This window comes from Cimex lectularius, unplaced genomic scaffold (genome assembly GCF_000648675.2).
Source record: "Cimex lectularius strain Harlan isolate CLEC.00 unplaced genomic scaffold, Clec_2.1 scaffold10, whole genome shotgun sequence".
Classification (NCBI taxonomy): domain Eukaryota; kingdom Metazoa; phylum Arthropoda; class Insecta; order Hemiptera; family Cimicidae; genus Cimex; species Cimex lectularius.
In genome coordinates this window covers 586,236-602,556 of record NW_019392665.1, presented here as the reverse complement: position 1 = coordinate 602,556, position 16,321 = coordinate 586,236, and the positions used below count along the sequence as shown (strand labels likewise).

General features: G+C 38.3%; 1 protein-coding gene and 1 pseudogene across 4 annotated transcripts; both read right to left on the bottom strand.

Moving 5' to 3' along the window:
• Positions 1 to 1,384: 1,384 nt before the first annotated feature.
• On the bottom strand, positions 1,385 to 10,571 carry LOC106667392 (probable cytochrome P450 6a14). 4 transcript variants are annotated; one of them, XM_014395306.2, is made up of 5 exons: positions 10,358 to 10,571; positions 3,113 to 3,362; positions 2,519 to 3,051; positions 1,647 to 2,108; positions 1,385 to 1,582 (listed from the first exon to the last, which is right to left on the bottom strand). In XM_014395306.2, the coding sequence occupies exons 1-5, from the start codon at positions 10,488 to 10,490 to the stop codon at positions 1,413 to 1,415; spliced, it is 1,548 nt and encodes a 515-aa protein (XP_014250792.1). In that variant the 5' UTR covers positions 10,491 to 10,571; the 3' UTR covers positions 1,385 to 1,412. The 4 variants fall into 4 exon arrangements, with proteins under 4 accessions (XP_014250792.1, XP_024080838.1, XP_014250791.1 ...); XM_024225070.1 differs by lacking the exons at positions 2,519 to 3,051; positions 3,113 to 3,362 and adding exons at positions 8,478 to 9,013; positions 9,075 to 9,324 and having other exon boundaries at positions 10,358 to 10,561; XM_014395305.2 differs by lacking the exon at positions 10,358 to 10,571 and adding an exon at positions 4,825 to 5,164.
• A 1,918-nt stretch (positions 10,572 to 12,489) lies between these two features.
• On the bottom strand, positions 12,490 to 15,950 carry LOC106667255 (annotated as a pseudogene).
• Positions 15,951 to 16,321: the final 371 nt, after the last annotated feature.

Genomic DNA, 16,321 nt, shown 5'->3' with positions numbered 1-16,321 from the left:
GTCCATAAAATCATTTTAGGATTTTCTTAAGTATTTAGCAATTTAGCCAATTTTACCACTATATTCCCTAAGGCCCTTTTCCCTTCTTTCTTGTCCACCATCTACTTCCTTTCTCTACTCTCCTGTTACTCCTGGTTTTGGTGTCATACTCTCTCCTATCAAAAGCACTTCAAATTTGATTTGTAAGGTATGGTTGTAAGATCATTTTATGATTTAGTACCCAAGTTCTTCCACATAGAATATAAAACAGTTTTCCTCCAGATGTTGCACCCTTCCATTATTCCCTACAATAGTATCATCCAATACTACATATTGGTGACCGACATAAGAATATGAGGAAGGATTCAAGCGATTTCAGCAGATAAAATCCAACCACGTGCTAAATGACGAAGATCAGTAAGCCAGGACGCAAGTAAAAAATAAATATTTTTATAGAAATTAGAGTTTTGGATACTTTTCAATCATGGCTGAGAATTAGCACGATTAGCCTGTTGTCTTTGAACCAGGGTTTCAGTTGTAGGAAATAATAACACACCTATCTTCGCCTTTAATGTACTCAAAATACAAATGGTTAATGTGAGCACTTTATTATCACCTTTTATTTTCGTATCAATCGAAGTATCAGTAGGAATGAGTGGGTACACTACCCTCCAATGGTTTATAGTACAAATACTATATACAATATTAATCCATTTATGTTTAGTGGTCTAATTGACCAAATTATTTATTTTAATTAATTATTCTTTTTGAAAAATGGCAAAAAGATTTTTTATAACACATCTTCGATGTACCGCGCAGATATTAGGGAACCCTCAAAATGCCTGCCCAAACCATAACAACATCTCCACAGCTTCTCCAGAGTGAAAATGGTGCGGGGATATATCGCTCTCCTGTTCTTCTCCAAATCTTCTCTCAGCCATCAGACCTCAAACAAAACCTTGACTCATCTGAAAACAATATTTTAATCCAATCTTACTCAGAACAATTGATGTAATTTCTTGCATGAATTAACTGAGCTTTTCTGTCCCTTGACAGAATTTCTGAACCAGTGGCGGCCTTCTCGCATATAGAATGTCGATTACAGACTTCATTTTGAGCAATAAAATGATTATCTTGCTGAGATGTAACCCAATGGTGATCTGATCCATGCCATCTTGAGTAACGTCCAGTATCTTGGTAGCAAGGTAGCGATGGAAGACCCCCCCCCTTATCGTTGGTTTATCCTGATTCTCACATCAGCTATATCCTAATAGCGAGCTCCTTACGACCTTTTTGTATCCAAATACTCTTACCTGTCACAACCTAATACTTAATGCTCAATGGTAAGAACCTGTGTGATTAGTACGTTATTTAGTATGGGAGTAAGATGGGAATAATAAGGAACTCAAATTAAAACACTTTATTTCAAATCATCATAAGGCGACCTTTTCCAGGTCATAGTAAACTGGGTCTTGAGGAGTGGTGAAGAAGGTCTTTTTGTTAAATACCAATGGTTCTTTAGTCTTTCGGTTCAGCTTGAGGCTGTACGATATCAGCATCTTTGCCAAGCAGAACTTCATCTCTTGTAAGGCAAACCTCATAGCTGTAATCAAAATTAAAAAAAAAGGTTAGGACTAGTGATAAAATTGTGATAAATGATTACTCACCGATGCACATCCTCGGCCCTTCACCGAATGGCAAAAAGGCGCAGGGCTTCTGGAAGACATCAGGTCCGAAGCGTTCAGGGTCAAACTTTGATGGTTCAGGGAAGTAGGTCGGGTCCATGTGGATTGAATACAAGGCGATCAACAGTCTGTCACCCGGGTGGACGGTCAATCCATTGTCGAAAGTATATTCTTTCGCACAAATCCTCATGACCCCGGGCACTGGTGGGTACTTCCTCATCGTCTCCTTCAGGCACATGTCCAGGTAAGTCATGTCCTTGACGGAGTCGAAGCTGAGTTTTCCATGATGGCGCACTCTTTCTATGACCTCATTTCTCGCTCGTTCCTGTATCTCGGGATTCTTGGAAAACTCGTAACAGACGAGGTCCATGATTGCAGCTGTCGTCTCAAAGCCGGCTGTCAGAAAGATGAAAGCCTGCCCAACCATCAGGTTATCTGTCACTTCTAAACAAAAAAATGTTTTGCACATTTGGTTAATATAGTTATTAATTGATGTCAAAGTTGAATTTTTCTATATATACATATAACCTGTATATAACCAATCATTACCAATCTTTAAACAGATAACCTAAGAATCATATACTTCATTGATTACACCTGACCTAGCTTGGCAAGTGGGTTATTCATTGATTATCGGTGATCTGAGTAGGTTATTTAGATGCTATACAAGGAAAGACAGCCATTATGATTAATGACACATGTGACTCATTTTGATGGTCCAGTACACATGATGAATCGCCAAATAGTTCTAAAGATAACCAATGAGAAACTCCCCCCCACAGGTAATCTACTTATAACATACATTTTTATTAATATTTTATGGAAATGGTTAGCGTTATCTTCAGGTAGCTTACCGAATTTTTCTGTCGTGTAAGTGTTATTCCCGATTTCGAGGTAATCATCACTGGGGTCTTTTGTTGTTATTTCCACGGAACCTTTCTCTCTGAGTTGAAGCATGAGGTCAAGGAAATCGTTCCTCCGGAAATTCTTTTCCACCCTGTAGTCAATCGTGTCCTTGATGATGTTGACGAAATAATCCTGCACCTTCTTGTTGAAGGAGAGGCCCAACTTTTTCGCTAAGTTAGGGAAATTGAAGATGATGACGACTTTGAGGATTTGGAAAGCGGTGAATTCGAAGAACTTCTTTCCCATCGTTCTGAACTCGGATTTAGGGTCCGCCAGGGTGCCAGGGTCGAAACCGAACGCGAAATTGCCTATGACGTCCATCGAAAAACGGCCGAACACGTCTTTCAAATCGACGCAATCCGTCGACTCCTTTTCAATCGCATTAACCAAGTTCTCGCCGATCTCAGTCATCAGTCCGTACATCGTCTTCAGCTTCCCTGTGGTGAAAATCGGTGACAACCTGTTCCTGTAAGCTCTCCACCTTGGTGGAAGTAAAAGAAATTATTCGGGAAAAAGAAACAGAAAAACGGACAACCGTTCACCTTTTTCCAGTCATGGAGAAGAGGTTGACATCCAGAGGGTTGGTGTTTTCGTCCACTTCCATACCGCGATCGAGGAAATGGGGAAAGTCCTTCACCAACACTGCTTCTGCCACTTCGGCGTCTTTGACCACCAGAATCGGCTGCAGGAAGTCGTACATGCCGATTATCTTATCGTCTGGGAACTTGTCGCAGATTTCCTTAAACCTCTCGCCCTGGGACGTCTGCTTTAGAATGGTTCTCAACGAGTTTCCTACGTCAAACACAAATAAACAATCATTAAAGGAAACAGCTATTGAAAGTATTAGGCATATGCTATTGAAAAACCTTCCACTACTTAGATAAGCTGCAGTAAATAACCTATAGTCACCTACTTTCTTATTAATAGGATAACCTATAAACAAATCAAGATTTTCGATAAACTGTAAAAATCTTCCACTTCTTGGATATCCAACAGGAGATAACCTATAGTGACCTACCTTCCTATTAGTAGAATAACCTACAAACAAATTCAGATCTTTGATAAACTGTAAAAATCTTTGATTTTTATGGTTTGTGAATCCACAACCAATCATCTTTTTTAACCTTTCATAAAAACCATTCACTACTTAGATAACATTGAGTAAATAACCTATAGTAACCTACCTTCTTATTAATAGGATAAACTACAAACAAATCGAAATCTTTGATAACCGGTAAAAATTTTATGGCTTGCGAAGCTACAACCATTCATTTTTTATAACATTTCATCAACTATCTTTATAACTTATAAACCAATTTCGTAATTTAGTAACTTATAAAATAACCTACTTTTGATGGGTGGTTGATCTATTAAAAAAATGGCTTCGGTTAACCTAGTAACAATCTTCCTGTTAATATTATTTTGTTGGATAACACAAAAAAAGTTAACCAAGAATCAACCTCCATCTATCGAGTTGTTAACCAATAAAAACCATAAAACAACCTACTTATTTCCCTTTTTGTGTGACTTGTAATCTTTTATGTTCAGTAAAAAAAAATACGCGCTTTTTTTTCTGTTAGCTTGTCTCTTTCTATTTCGTTTAGTTTCACGAGGAAAAAAATTATGACATAATATACGTGAAAAATAATTGGTTTTTAAAAATTTTTGTTATTGATAAACTTTGATATATTTTTATGGCAATGTACATAACAAAAATGGTGTAAAATGATATATTTACATAGTTGATTTGAGCAAGTAGAGCAAAATGGATAATTTAAATTTTCAATTATTTCGGCGAAACCAGGACCTATTCGTTTTCGATATTTTGGTATATAGAAACGCCAAAAAAAAGTTTGGCTCAGACCATGACAACCAACCTGGTCGTCCAACCCTCACTTGACAGTCCCCTGGCGACTTTGTGTTGGCCGCATCCTTTCTCAAAAATTGCTAGGACCCTGATATTCATATTCAAATGACTGACTGGAGCCATTGAGAAGGTTCAAAAATAAGAACAACATCAAATGAAATCAACGAAAGGAAATATATTAACTGAAAACGATCTTTAGGCGTACCAAAATCGATTAATGATCGAGATTAATCAGTACAAAACAAAGCATTATTTACAGTTTATTTTGACTTCGAGAGCTTGTATTCACTTGTAATTAATGTAGAAAGATAACAAATTTTGTTTTAAACAAAATAAATTGTTCGTTAAATTAATTTTTAACAGAGACAGTGGGTGAAAAAATCTTACCGAAAAAAAGCCATGGTTCTTCGTATTTCACTTCTCGATCCTTCCACGTTCTGTAGATCTTCTTCATCCTGTAGACGGCATAGGCGAGAAGGGATGCCGCCACGGCCAGGAGAGAAGCAAGCACCGGCGACATGACAGTCAATGGGTCAATTAAGTCAATAGGCGACTTTGGTTTTCAACTCCCCCACCTCGGTTCGTTCGCCCTTGAGCCAACCGTGTTCGCATCGCCCTTGAATCTCTATTCGAAATATTGCCCAACGATCCTCTTCAATGTCAAAAATTCCAATTTTGAAGATAAGAAATAAGATCGACACACTCTAAATATCGGCACCCTCGCTTTTTTAGTAAATACTCTTTTTGGTACTCTCTTTGTAAAACGTACTCATAACTATTGACTTACCCGGTTATGTAAAATTTTACCTCGTTGAAAACCGTGATCTCCTGGATAACTTTGTTCCTCACATTGAGATAACTTTCCCTACTTTCTAGTAAGAGGGGAAATAGCCAGTATTCCAATTCGTTTTCTAGAGAAATAATTAAAGGGACTTGAAATGATGTGTATTTTCGTACATACTTTTAACTGTTGGCTTAGTTGGTTTTGTGAAACCTTCTTTTTGGTAAATCATTTTGTAAAACATACTCATAACTATTGACTTACCCGGTTATGTGAAACCTTCTTTTTGGTACAGAGCCTTATAAATCTTGCTTCTAACTATTGACTTACCTGGTTATGTGAAAACTTATGTTTGGGAATCATCGTCCATCATCGCCTCATCCTGATTCTCTGAGCTCCTTACGACCTTCTACCCAAATACACTTACCGGTCATAACCTAATACTTACCTTTAAGCTGGGCGCACACTAGGTCGACAGCGCGGCGCGGAACCGACCCCCCAAAAATAATACATTGAAATGAATATAACCCCGTACACTAGGACGGTAGGGCGGGCGGCGCGGCTCGGAGCCGGAGGAAGTTGCCAGACTTCTGGTACCCGCCTAGTGTGTGCCGGGGCGGTCGGAAATCGTTGAGTTTGGGTATATTCGGCTGCCCTCGGACGCCATATTTGTAAAGACGAAGCCAATGATTGTAACGTTGGGACTCCTGGAAATGCAAAATCAGCACTAAGCCTCAGCGCTAGTCAGATGGAGGGGGAAAATTCGACCAACGCGGCCGAGAGCTGTTCCTACATAGTGTGCGGACCTTCACAATTCCGCGCACCCCCACCGACCTAGTTCGCGCCCAGCTTTAATCCTCAGAAGTAAGATCCGGTTGTGAATAGTTATTTAATATGTAAACTAAGGTAGGAACAATGAGGAACTCAAATTAAAACATTTTATTTTAAAATCATTATAATTCGACCTTTTCCAGGTCATAGTAAACTGGGTCTTGAGGAGTTGTGAAGAAGGTCTGTTTGTTAAATACCAATGGTTCTTTAGTCTTTGGGTTCAGCTTGAGGCTGTATGACATCAGGATCTTTGCCAGGCAGAACTTCATCTCTTGTAAGGCAAACCTCATGGCTGTAAATAAATAAAACGAAAAAAAAGGTTAGGACTTGTGATAAAATTGTGATAATTGATTACTCACCGATGCACATCCTTGGCCCTTCGCCAAACGGCAAAAAGGCGCAGGGCTTCTGGAAGACATCGGGTCCGAAGCGTTCAGGGTCGAACTTTGCAGGTTCAGGGAAGTAGGTCGGGTCCATGTGGATTGAATACAAGGCGATTAACAGTTTGTCACCCGGGTAGACGGTCAATCCATTGTCGAAAGTATACTCTTTCGCGCAGATCCTCATGAGCATGGGCAGCGGTGAGTACTTCCTCATCGTCTCCTTCAGGCACATGTCCAGGTAGGTCATGTCCTTAACGGAATCGAAGCTAAGTTTACCGTGATAGCGCACTCTCTCTTTGACCTCATTCCTCGCTCGTTGCTGTATCTCAGGATTCTTGGAAAACTCGTAACAGACGAGGTCCATGATTGCAGCTGTAGTCTCAAAGCCGGCAGTCAGAAAGATGAAAGCTTGCCCGACCATAAGGTTATCTGTCACTTCTAACAAAAAAATTTGTTATGACTTTGTTATGACTTGATTTTTTTTATGACTCTTTATGTATATATATATATACAGGGTGAATTGCTACTCGTGCTACAAACTTCTCCAGTAGATTCTTCACCCTAAAATGAACAAAAAAGTTCATATTGTCCATGGTCCGATTCTCAACCATTTCAGAGTAATTTCGCTTTTTATCGATTTTGAAAGATATCACGTCCTGGCGTCGGAAAATCGTGATATCTTTTAATCTAAACATTTCTCTGAAAATCTAATAGCACCGTTGAAATTCCCGTTAATTTTTCAATAAGAAGATGACGGTGGCAAAATGTTTGGGCTAATTTTTTGTGTTTTATTTCAGCCAGAACTACAAAAAGAGTGGAAAATTGTGTAAATCGGAAAGTGTATAAAGTAATCCAGAGTTTCTAATTTTAGTCTCAGAAGGCAGCAAATTTGAGGAAAACTACCTGATTTAATAACGCTTCCAACGCACTCGTCATTTTCTTATTTAGTGGTTGTGAGACCAAGATGTTGATGACAAAAAGAGAAAAAATGGTGGTTCAAGGATTGCTAATGTTTGAGAGTGACTTGCTACTCGTGCTACAAACTTCACCAGTAGATTCTTGACCCTAAAATGAACAAAAAAGTTCATATTGACCATGGTCCGATTCTCAACCATTTCAGAGTAATTTCGCTTTTTATCGATTTTGAAAGATATCACGTCCTGGCGTCGGAAAATCGTGATATCTTTTAATCTAAACATTTCTCTTAAAATCTATAAGCACCGTTGAAATCCCCGTTAATTTTTCAATAAGAAGATGAAGGTGGCAAAACGTTTGGGTCTTTCTTCCTTGACCTTCTAGCTGTTTGTAAACTTCTTAAGCATTACATACTAAATGGGCATTAAATTAAATTAAAAAATTTCAATGGAATTATGATTTTGATTCTCTCTAAAAATTAACGGGGATTTCAACGGTGCTTATAGATTTTAAGAGAAATGTTTAGATTAAAAGATATCACGATTTTCCGACGCCAGGACGTGATATCTTTCAAAATCGATAAAAAGCGAAATTACTCTGAAATGGTTGAGAATCGGACCATGGACAATATGAACTTTTTTGTTCATTTTAGGGTGAAGAATCTACTGGAGAAGTTTGTAGCACGAGTAGCAATTCACCCTGTATATATACACAAAGAGTCATAAAAAAAATACCGACCGAACTTTAAATAGACATCCTATGTATAATCTTCTTGATTGATAGCTAACCTGGCTTGGCAAGAGGGTTATTCATTGGTTATCGGTAACCTGATTTTATACAGAGTAGGTCATTTAGACCTGATTTTATACAGAGTAGGTCATTTAGTTGCAATCCGAGGAAAGACAGCGATTATGATTAATGACACATGTGTCTGATTTTCATCGATAACGCCCACATAACATCCATTTTGACTAATCACACATGTGACTTCTATTTTGATGGTCCAGTACACATGATGAATCATTATTAAAATTTCTAAAGATAACCAATGACCCCAGGTAATCTACTTATAACATACATTTTTATTAATAATTTATGGAAATGGTTCGCGTTATCTTTAGGTAGCTTACCGAATTTTTCTGTCGTGTAAGTGTTATTCCCGATGTCGAGGTAATCATCGCTGGGGTCTTTCGTCGTTATTTCCACGGAACCTTTCTCCCTGAGTTGAAGCATGAGGTCAAGGAAATCGTTCCTCCGGAAATTCTTCCCCACCCTGTGGTCAATCGTTTCCTTGATGATGTTGACGAAATAATCCTGCACCTTCTTGTTATTGAAGGAGAGGCCCAACTTTTTCGCCAAGTTCGGGAAATTGAAGATGATGATGAATTTGAGGAATTGGAAGGCGGTGAACTCGAAGGCATTCTTTCCCATCGTTCTGAACTCGGATTTAGGGTCCGCCAGGGTGCCAGGGTTGAAACCGAACGCGAAATTGCCTATGACGTCCATCGAAAAACGGCCGAATACGTCTTTCATATCGACGCAATCCGTCGGCTCCTTTTCAATCGCGTTAACCAAGTTCTCGCCGATCTCGGTCATTAATCCGTACATCGTCTTCAGCTTCCCTGTAGTGAAAATCGGTGACAACCTGTTCCTGTAAGCTCTCCACCTTGGTGGAAGAAAAAGAAATTATTCGGGAAAAAGAAACAGAAAAACGGACTACTGTTCACCTTTTTCCAGTCATGGAAAAGAGGTTAACATCCAGAGGGTTGGTGTTTTCGTCCACTTCGAAACCGCGATCGACGAAATGGGGAAAGTCCTTCACCAACACTGCCTCGGCCACTTCGGCGTCTTTGACTAACAGAATCGGCTGCAGGAAGTCGTACATGCCGATTATCTTATCGTCTGGGAACTTGTCGCAGATTTCCTTAAACCTCTCGCCTTGGGACGCCTGCTTTAGAATGGTTCTCAACGAGTTTCCTACATCAAACACAAATAAACAATAATTAAAGGAAACAGCTATTGAAAGTTTATTAGGCATATGCTATTGAAAAACCCTCCACTACTTAGATAACCTGCAGTAAATAACCTATAGTCATCTACTGTCTTATTAATAGGATAACCTATAAACAAATCAAAATTTTCGATAAACTGTAAAAACCTTCCACTTCTTGGATATCCAGCAAATAACCTATAGTGACCTACCTTCCTATTAGTAGGATAACCTATAAACAAATGTAGATCTTTGATAACCTGAAAAACCTTTCATTTTTATGGTTTGCGAACCTACAACCAATCAACCTTTATAAACTTTCATAAAAAACCGTTCACTACTTGGATAACCAAAAAATGGCGTCAGTTAACCTAGTAACAATCTTCCTGTTTGTATTATTTTGTTGGATAACACAAAGAATGGCAACCAAGAAATAACCTTCATCTATCGAGTTGTTAACCAATAAAAAACACAAAACTTTGATATATTTTTATGGCAATGTACATAACAAAATTGTTGTAAAATGATATATTTACATAGTTGATTTGAGCAAGTAGAGCAAAACGGATAATTTAAATTTTCAAATTTTTACGGCGAAACCAGGACCTATTCGTTTTCGATATTTTGGTGTATAGAAACACCAAAAAAGTTGGGGTCAGACTCGTGACAATCAACCTGGTCGTCCCACGCCCCACTTGACAGTACCCTGGCGACTTCGCGTTGGCCGCATCCTTCCTCTAAAATTGCTCTGACTCTGATATTATCATACTCAAATGACTAACTGGAGCCATTGAAAAAACTTTAAGAATAAGAACAACATCAAATGAAATCTACGAAAGGAAAAAATTAACTGGAAGTGATTTTTAGGCGTGGCAAAATCGAAGGGGGTAATGAGATTAATCAGTAGAAAACAAATAATCACCTGCAATTAATGTAGAAAGATAAGGAATTTAGTTTTAAACAAAATAAATTGTGCGTTAAATTAATTTTTAACAGAGACAGTGGGTGAAAAAATCTTACCGAAGAAAAGCCATGGTTCTTCGTGTTTCACTCCTCGATCCTTCCACGTCCTGTAGATCTTCTTCCTCTTGTAGACGGCATAGGCGAGAAGGGATGCCGCCACGGCCAGGAGAGAAGCAAGCACCGGCGACATGACAGTCAATGGGTCAATTAAGTCAATAGGCGACTTTGGTTTTCAACTCCCCCACCTCGGTTCGTTCGCCCTTGGGCCGACCGTGTTCGCAACGCCCTTGAAATCTCTAATCGAAATATTGCACAACGATCCTCTTCACTGTCAAAAATTCCAATTTTGAAGATAAGAAATAAATAAGATCGGCACCCTCGCTTTTTAAGTAAATACTTGCAACCTTTCGTTTTTATTTTTGTTGTTTACTGGATATTTTTTCAATGAAATATAGCTAAATCAAAAAAATTCAACTGTTTAAAATAATTTTACCAGATTGTTTTGAAATTGGTGGTCTCCTGGATAACTTTGTTCCTCATATTGGGATAACTTTCCCTACTTTCCAGTAACATGGGAAAATGAGCAGGAATGAGGAATGACGGGAAATGGCCATTATTACAACTTGCTTTTTATTTAAATAACTATAGGGACTTAAAATGATGTGTTTTTCATACGTACTTTTAACTTTTTTTTTTGCTATGTTTTGGAACATTCAACAAGAGTACGGACCTATGAAATATCAAATTCCATTTTTTAGCATGACTAGAAATTCATGAAGCAATAAATAAATAACAAGTGACGAGAGCAATAAAGATTGATCGACACAATAAGTACTAAGAATAAAAAATTTCGGTGCGAAAACAACAACAGCAAAGGATAACACCAACATGAATAAATAAAGGTTCATACCTGCCAAATAACAAATTACATTTTGACAAAACTAACAATTTGAAGACACAAACTAATAAATAAATAACAAGTAACAGATGCAATAATTAACTATCAACTAACTACAATAAATAGTACAGACAGAAGTACAGATCAAACGGTCGGTAAGCTAATAGCCGTCCTACGAGGAGGGGATCTTCGCCGGCCGCAGAAAGCCATCCCCGGGGAGGCTCTCGTCCACAGTTTTACACAATTTAAAAGGCTACTGTTCTTCATAAAACGGGTGTTTCAGGAGGATGTGGATAAAAACCATTTACAAAAATATGACTCATTGTCCTATGGAAAAGTCCACATCCCGGGGACTAAATGCCCAGCGCGTTTAGAGAGCCCGACCCGAAGACAGCTCCGCATCCGGGCTGAACCTCAAGGGGATTGAATCTACCTTAACGATTTCACGTTTACACGTTGATGCCACTATTTTGTAAGAAAGAATGTATGACCTGGTATACATCCACTCTGTTAAGAGCAAGTAGGCTCTCCCAGCTGACCGCTTTGTTGATTTCTTTTATGTTGTACAGATTTTCAAGGAAGTCCATTCTGGTAGACTCGTATTCTGGACACTCTAAAATCAAATGCTTGATAGTTTCTGGTTTATCACAGGTGGCACAGTTTGGGGACACTACGATTTATTTTGTGCAAATAAGCCCCGCAAATATAGTGGTTGGTAGGGGGAGAATTCTTCTTTAACCAGTACTTCTCAGTGCCTCTGTTAGAGCAGCGATTTTTGCCAATAGAAAACTACCTGAGTGGTGTAGATTGATTATTTTGTTCACAGCTAGCTTGGAGAGTCTCACGGGGAGGGGGGGCTCACAAACTTCTTTAGATGGTTTTGTAAAACCTTCTTTTTGGTACGTAGATTTGTAAAACATACTCATAACTATTGAATTACGTGGTTATGTGAAACTTTCTTTTTGGTACAGAACCACTTACTTTTAACTATTGGCTTAGTTGGTTTTGTGAAACCTTCTTTTTGGTACATATCCTGTAAAACGTTCTTTCAACTATTGACACTGGTTATGTGAAAACTTTTTTGTGGATAACCATGCAAAACCTACTTTGACCTGGTGGTTTCTTTGTCGTTTTATAACCAGCAGATATACTACTTTTTTAAAGTAATAATCAATAAATAGGCGATCTTGTTCGTCCATTGTTTTATAAGTACATTTCTTTGGATTTTATTGAATTCATATTTTCTCTTTGGTACATAATTATGTATTTAATATTAATATAAAATCTTACAAAAAGGAAAAAGGAAAAAAATCGTTTTTTAAGTTTAAGAAAAAATCACGTCCAGGTCGAAATAAATCAGGTGTTTTGTAGTGGTGACGAAAGATTTTTTGTTGAGTTCAATCGGTTCTTTTGTTTTAGGGTTCACTTTGATCTTGTAGGACATGAGAACCTTTGCAAGACAGAATTTCATATGCTGTATCGCGAACCTCATCGCTGGAAAATACATTCAATTAATTTTATTTTTTTCTTGATAAATCATTTCGATTACCTATGCAGACCCTCGGACATTCGCCGAAAGGCAAGAAAGTGCCCGGCCGCTGAAAGACATCGGAGCCGAAGCGTTCAGGGTCAGGGTAGTACTCATCGCTGCGATGAATTGAGAAAACCGGAATGATCAATTTCTCGCTCGGTTTGACGACGAGGACGTTGGGAAATGTGTACTCTTTAGTGCAGTTTCTGAAGAAGTTCTGGGCCGGCGAGTACATCCTCAATATCTCTTTTAAGCACATGTCCAGGTAGGTCATTTATTTGACGGAGTCAAAGCTGAGGCTGCCGTGTTAGCGTACTTTCTCGTTTGTCTCCTCCCTGACTCGTGCCTGTATCCCGGGATTCTTGGACGTTTCGTAAAAGGTCATGTTCATAAGTACAGCGGTCGTTTCGAAACCGACCGTGAGGAAGACAAAAGCATGCCCGACCATCAGGTTATCTGTCACTCCTACAATAAATAAAAAAATCAAGTTGTTTTTTATATTTCATAATCTATGTAAAACGAGTAAAGTGCATGAATAAGCGTCCTTGTTGATAACAAAGTTGGATTAAGGTTACTCAATGGTTACCTTTTTTATTTAATTTAGTTTTAGTTTAGTTTATTAGTTTATTTATTTTTAATTCGTTTTAATAGTAAGCATACGAAAAAAATTAATTTCTTCTAGTCTACCGCTATGTAAATTTTCAACACCGAAATTAGATGGATAACAAAGGAATAACCTACTTTTTTCCCAATTCAGATAACAGACTATCCTCGTCAAATAACCATTAGACAACCAGCATAACTCACAGTTAACCAATTACTTTCCCCCTACCATATATGGATGGATAAACAATAAATTACCACCTGTTAATATACTCAAACAAACTATTTTCTGATAATCAATATTTAACCTACTCATTTATAATTTATGGTAACGGTTCGTGTCGTTGTGTGATAGCTTACCAAATTTGTCTGTCGAGTATGTCTCATTGCTGATCGCCAGGTAATCATCGCTGGGGTCTTTAGTAGTTATTTCTACGGAACCTTTCTGAGCTGGAGCATGAGGTCGAGGAAGTCGTTCCTCCGGACTTTCTTCTCCACCCTGTAGTCAATCGTGTCCTTGATGACGTTGACGAAATAATCCTGAATGTCTTTAGGGCTTAAAGACAGGCCGTACTTTTTGGACAATTCTGGGAAGTTGGTTATAAAGATGAACCTGAGAAATTGTTTGAAGTTGAAGTCTTTTTTCCCCATTTTTCTGAATTTGTACTCGGGATCGGCCAGGGTATTAGCGTCCATGCCGAAGGTGAAAGATCCGATCACGTCCATGGAGAAACGTCCTAGGAGTCTTTCAACTCAAGGCATTCCTTTGTCTCTCTGTTTATCGCCTTCATCCAATTATCACCTATGTCCGTCATAAGTCCGTACATGGATTTCAGCTTCCCTGTTGTGAATATCGGCGAAAGCTTGTTTCTGTAAGCTCTCCACCTTGGCATAGAAACAATAGTTAGTATATGACCCAAAAGTTTCACAAAGGAAGCCTTACCTTTTGCCGGTCATGGCGGCAATGCTGTCGTCAAGCGGGTTCGTTGTCTCGACGAAATGAGGAACGTCTTTGATGAGGACCGCTTCGATGTATTCGGGGTCTTTGATGACCAGGGCTGGATGGATGAACCTCCTCATCCGGGAACTGGTCGCACACCTCTTTCAACCTCTCGCCTAGGTTCGCCTTTTGAAGGACCATCCTCAGGAAATTTCCTTCAATTCAAATTTTTAGTGTCAACTTTTTGTCGGATAATCCTAAAAACCTACTACACTTATAGATGGATAGCCAATTAACAAACAACCTCCTTATAAGAGTAATATAAATATTATCTCTATGTTATGCAATCAGATCAATTGAAAGAAATTGAAACAAAAATCATTTTTATGTTGCTGCAGTGCCCCATGGGAAGCCAAATATAGAGCCAAATCCTTGGCATATGTATAGTACAGTGTATTTATTCAAGGACCACATACCCAATTAATTCTTAAATCAAGAGTGCCTACATTGTATGGAGCAAACTATTTTTTAGCCGAATAACCCGTACATAACCTACTTTCTCCGATCAAATAACTTAGCAATCCAGAGAACAACAAAGTACTTGTGCTTTCTAACCATAACATGACCTTCATTCTCCCATTGGACAACAATAAATATCCTACTTTTCCTAAAATAACCTTATTTTCCAACTAATTCCTTTCGTATAACGAGTAACTTATTTTTTTATCGTTTTCTCGTAACATTTTTTTGGATAACCAATACATTAACTACTTCCCCTCGCCTGTTTTTATCGTTTCTTCGTAATATTATTTTTAATACTTTCTCTCGACGAATAACCTAGGAAATAAAATAACAACTACTTCTGCTGTGTAACCATAACATAACCTCTATTCTCTCATCGGACAACAAGAAATATCCTGCTTTTTATAGAATAACCATATTTTTCAACTAATTATTTCGTTTAACTAGTCACCAATTTTTTATCGTACTGCTTTTTACAAAAAAAATCTTACTACTAAACGATATTACACTGCCCGATGGGGAGAAGGAAGCAATATATGACCTACTGCTGAAATAGTTAACCAATAAATAACCTCTTTTGTTTGACTAACCGGTCCAAATAGTTTTTATAGGAAAAATAGTTGCCATACCTTTCTCCAAGATCAACGACTAGTCACTTCGTAAAAAACTTAAAACAAGTTTCAAAATCAATCGACTTGCATAAAAACTTGATAAACCTTGAATGCAGTCATATTGGATCCTTTAAACTGTTGGCTTTTTAATAGTATTTTTATTCGTCCGGGGTGTCATTTTTTTATAAATGAGAATAGAACATAAGGCTGTTCTATATTACTGCCTCTCATTTTGTAGAAGACATTACTTTCATTACGGTAGAGTGAAACGGGATATTAATGAGTTTAAATAAAATGGGGGGGGGGCAGTACTATAAAACACCCTGGGTTGATACGGAAGTGGGAGAGTTGCACGTTAACCAAATGGTCGGTCAAAATGTCACTTCCTGCGTTGCAATAGCAGGGAAGATAAAAAGCTCGTTATCTGTGATCTCACCTAGTAAAAGCCATGGTTCTTCGTGTTTCACCCCTCGATCCTTCCATGTCCTGTAGATATTCTTAGTCCTGTAGAAGGGATGCCACCACGGCCAGAGGCGAGGCAAAATTCATTTTAACTCCCCACTCGGTCTCATCAGTTTTATTGCCCTTGGGTCGTGTGTGTTTGCAGCTAAAGGTCGTGGATCCAAATTCCCGCATGTGATACCAACTTTTTCATCGCAACTAAGACGTTCGATGAAAAGTATGATTAATTGAACTAATTTTATAAAAACGTGTTATTCCTCTTCAAATTATTCGTGAAAAAAGACTAGATTTGTTGGCAATCAAGTATGAAATTTTACCAAAGTCACGGGGAGATCGGAAGAGGTTAGATAGACTCGCTGTTTTGCAATAATACATCCAACAAATAGCAAATTCTCTGGCAACACTGGTTGACTTTTTATCCTCTGGTACGGGTTCGTCCCAATGGTGTTCGATA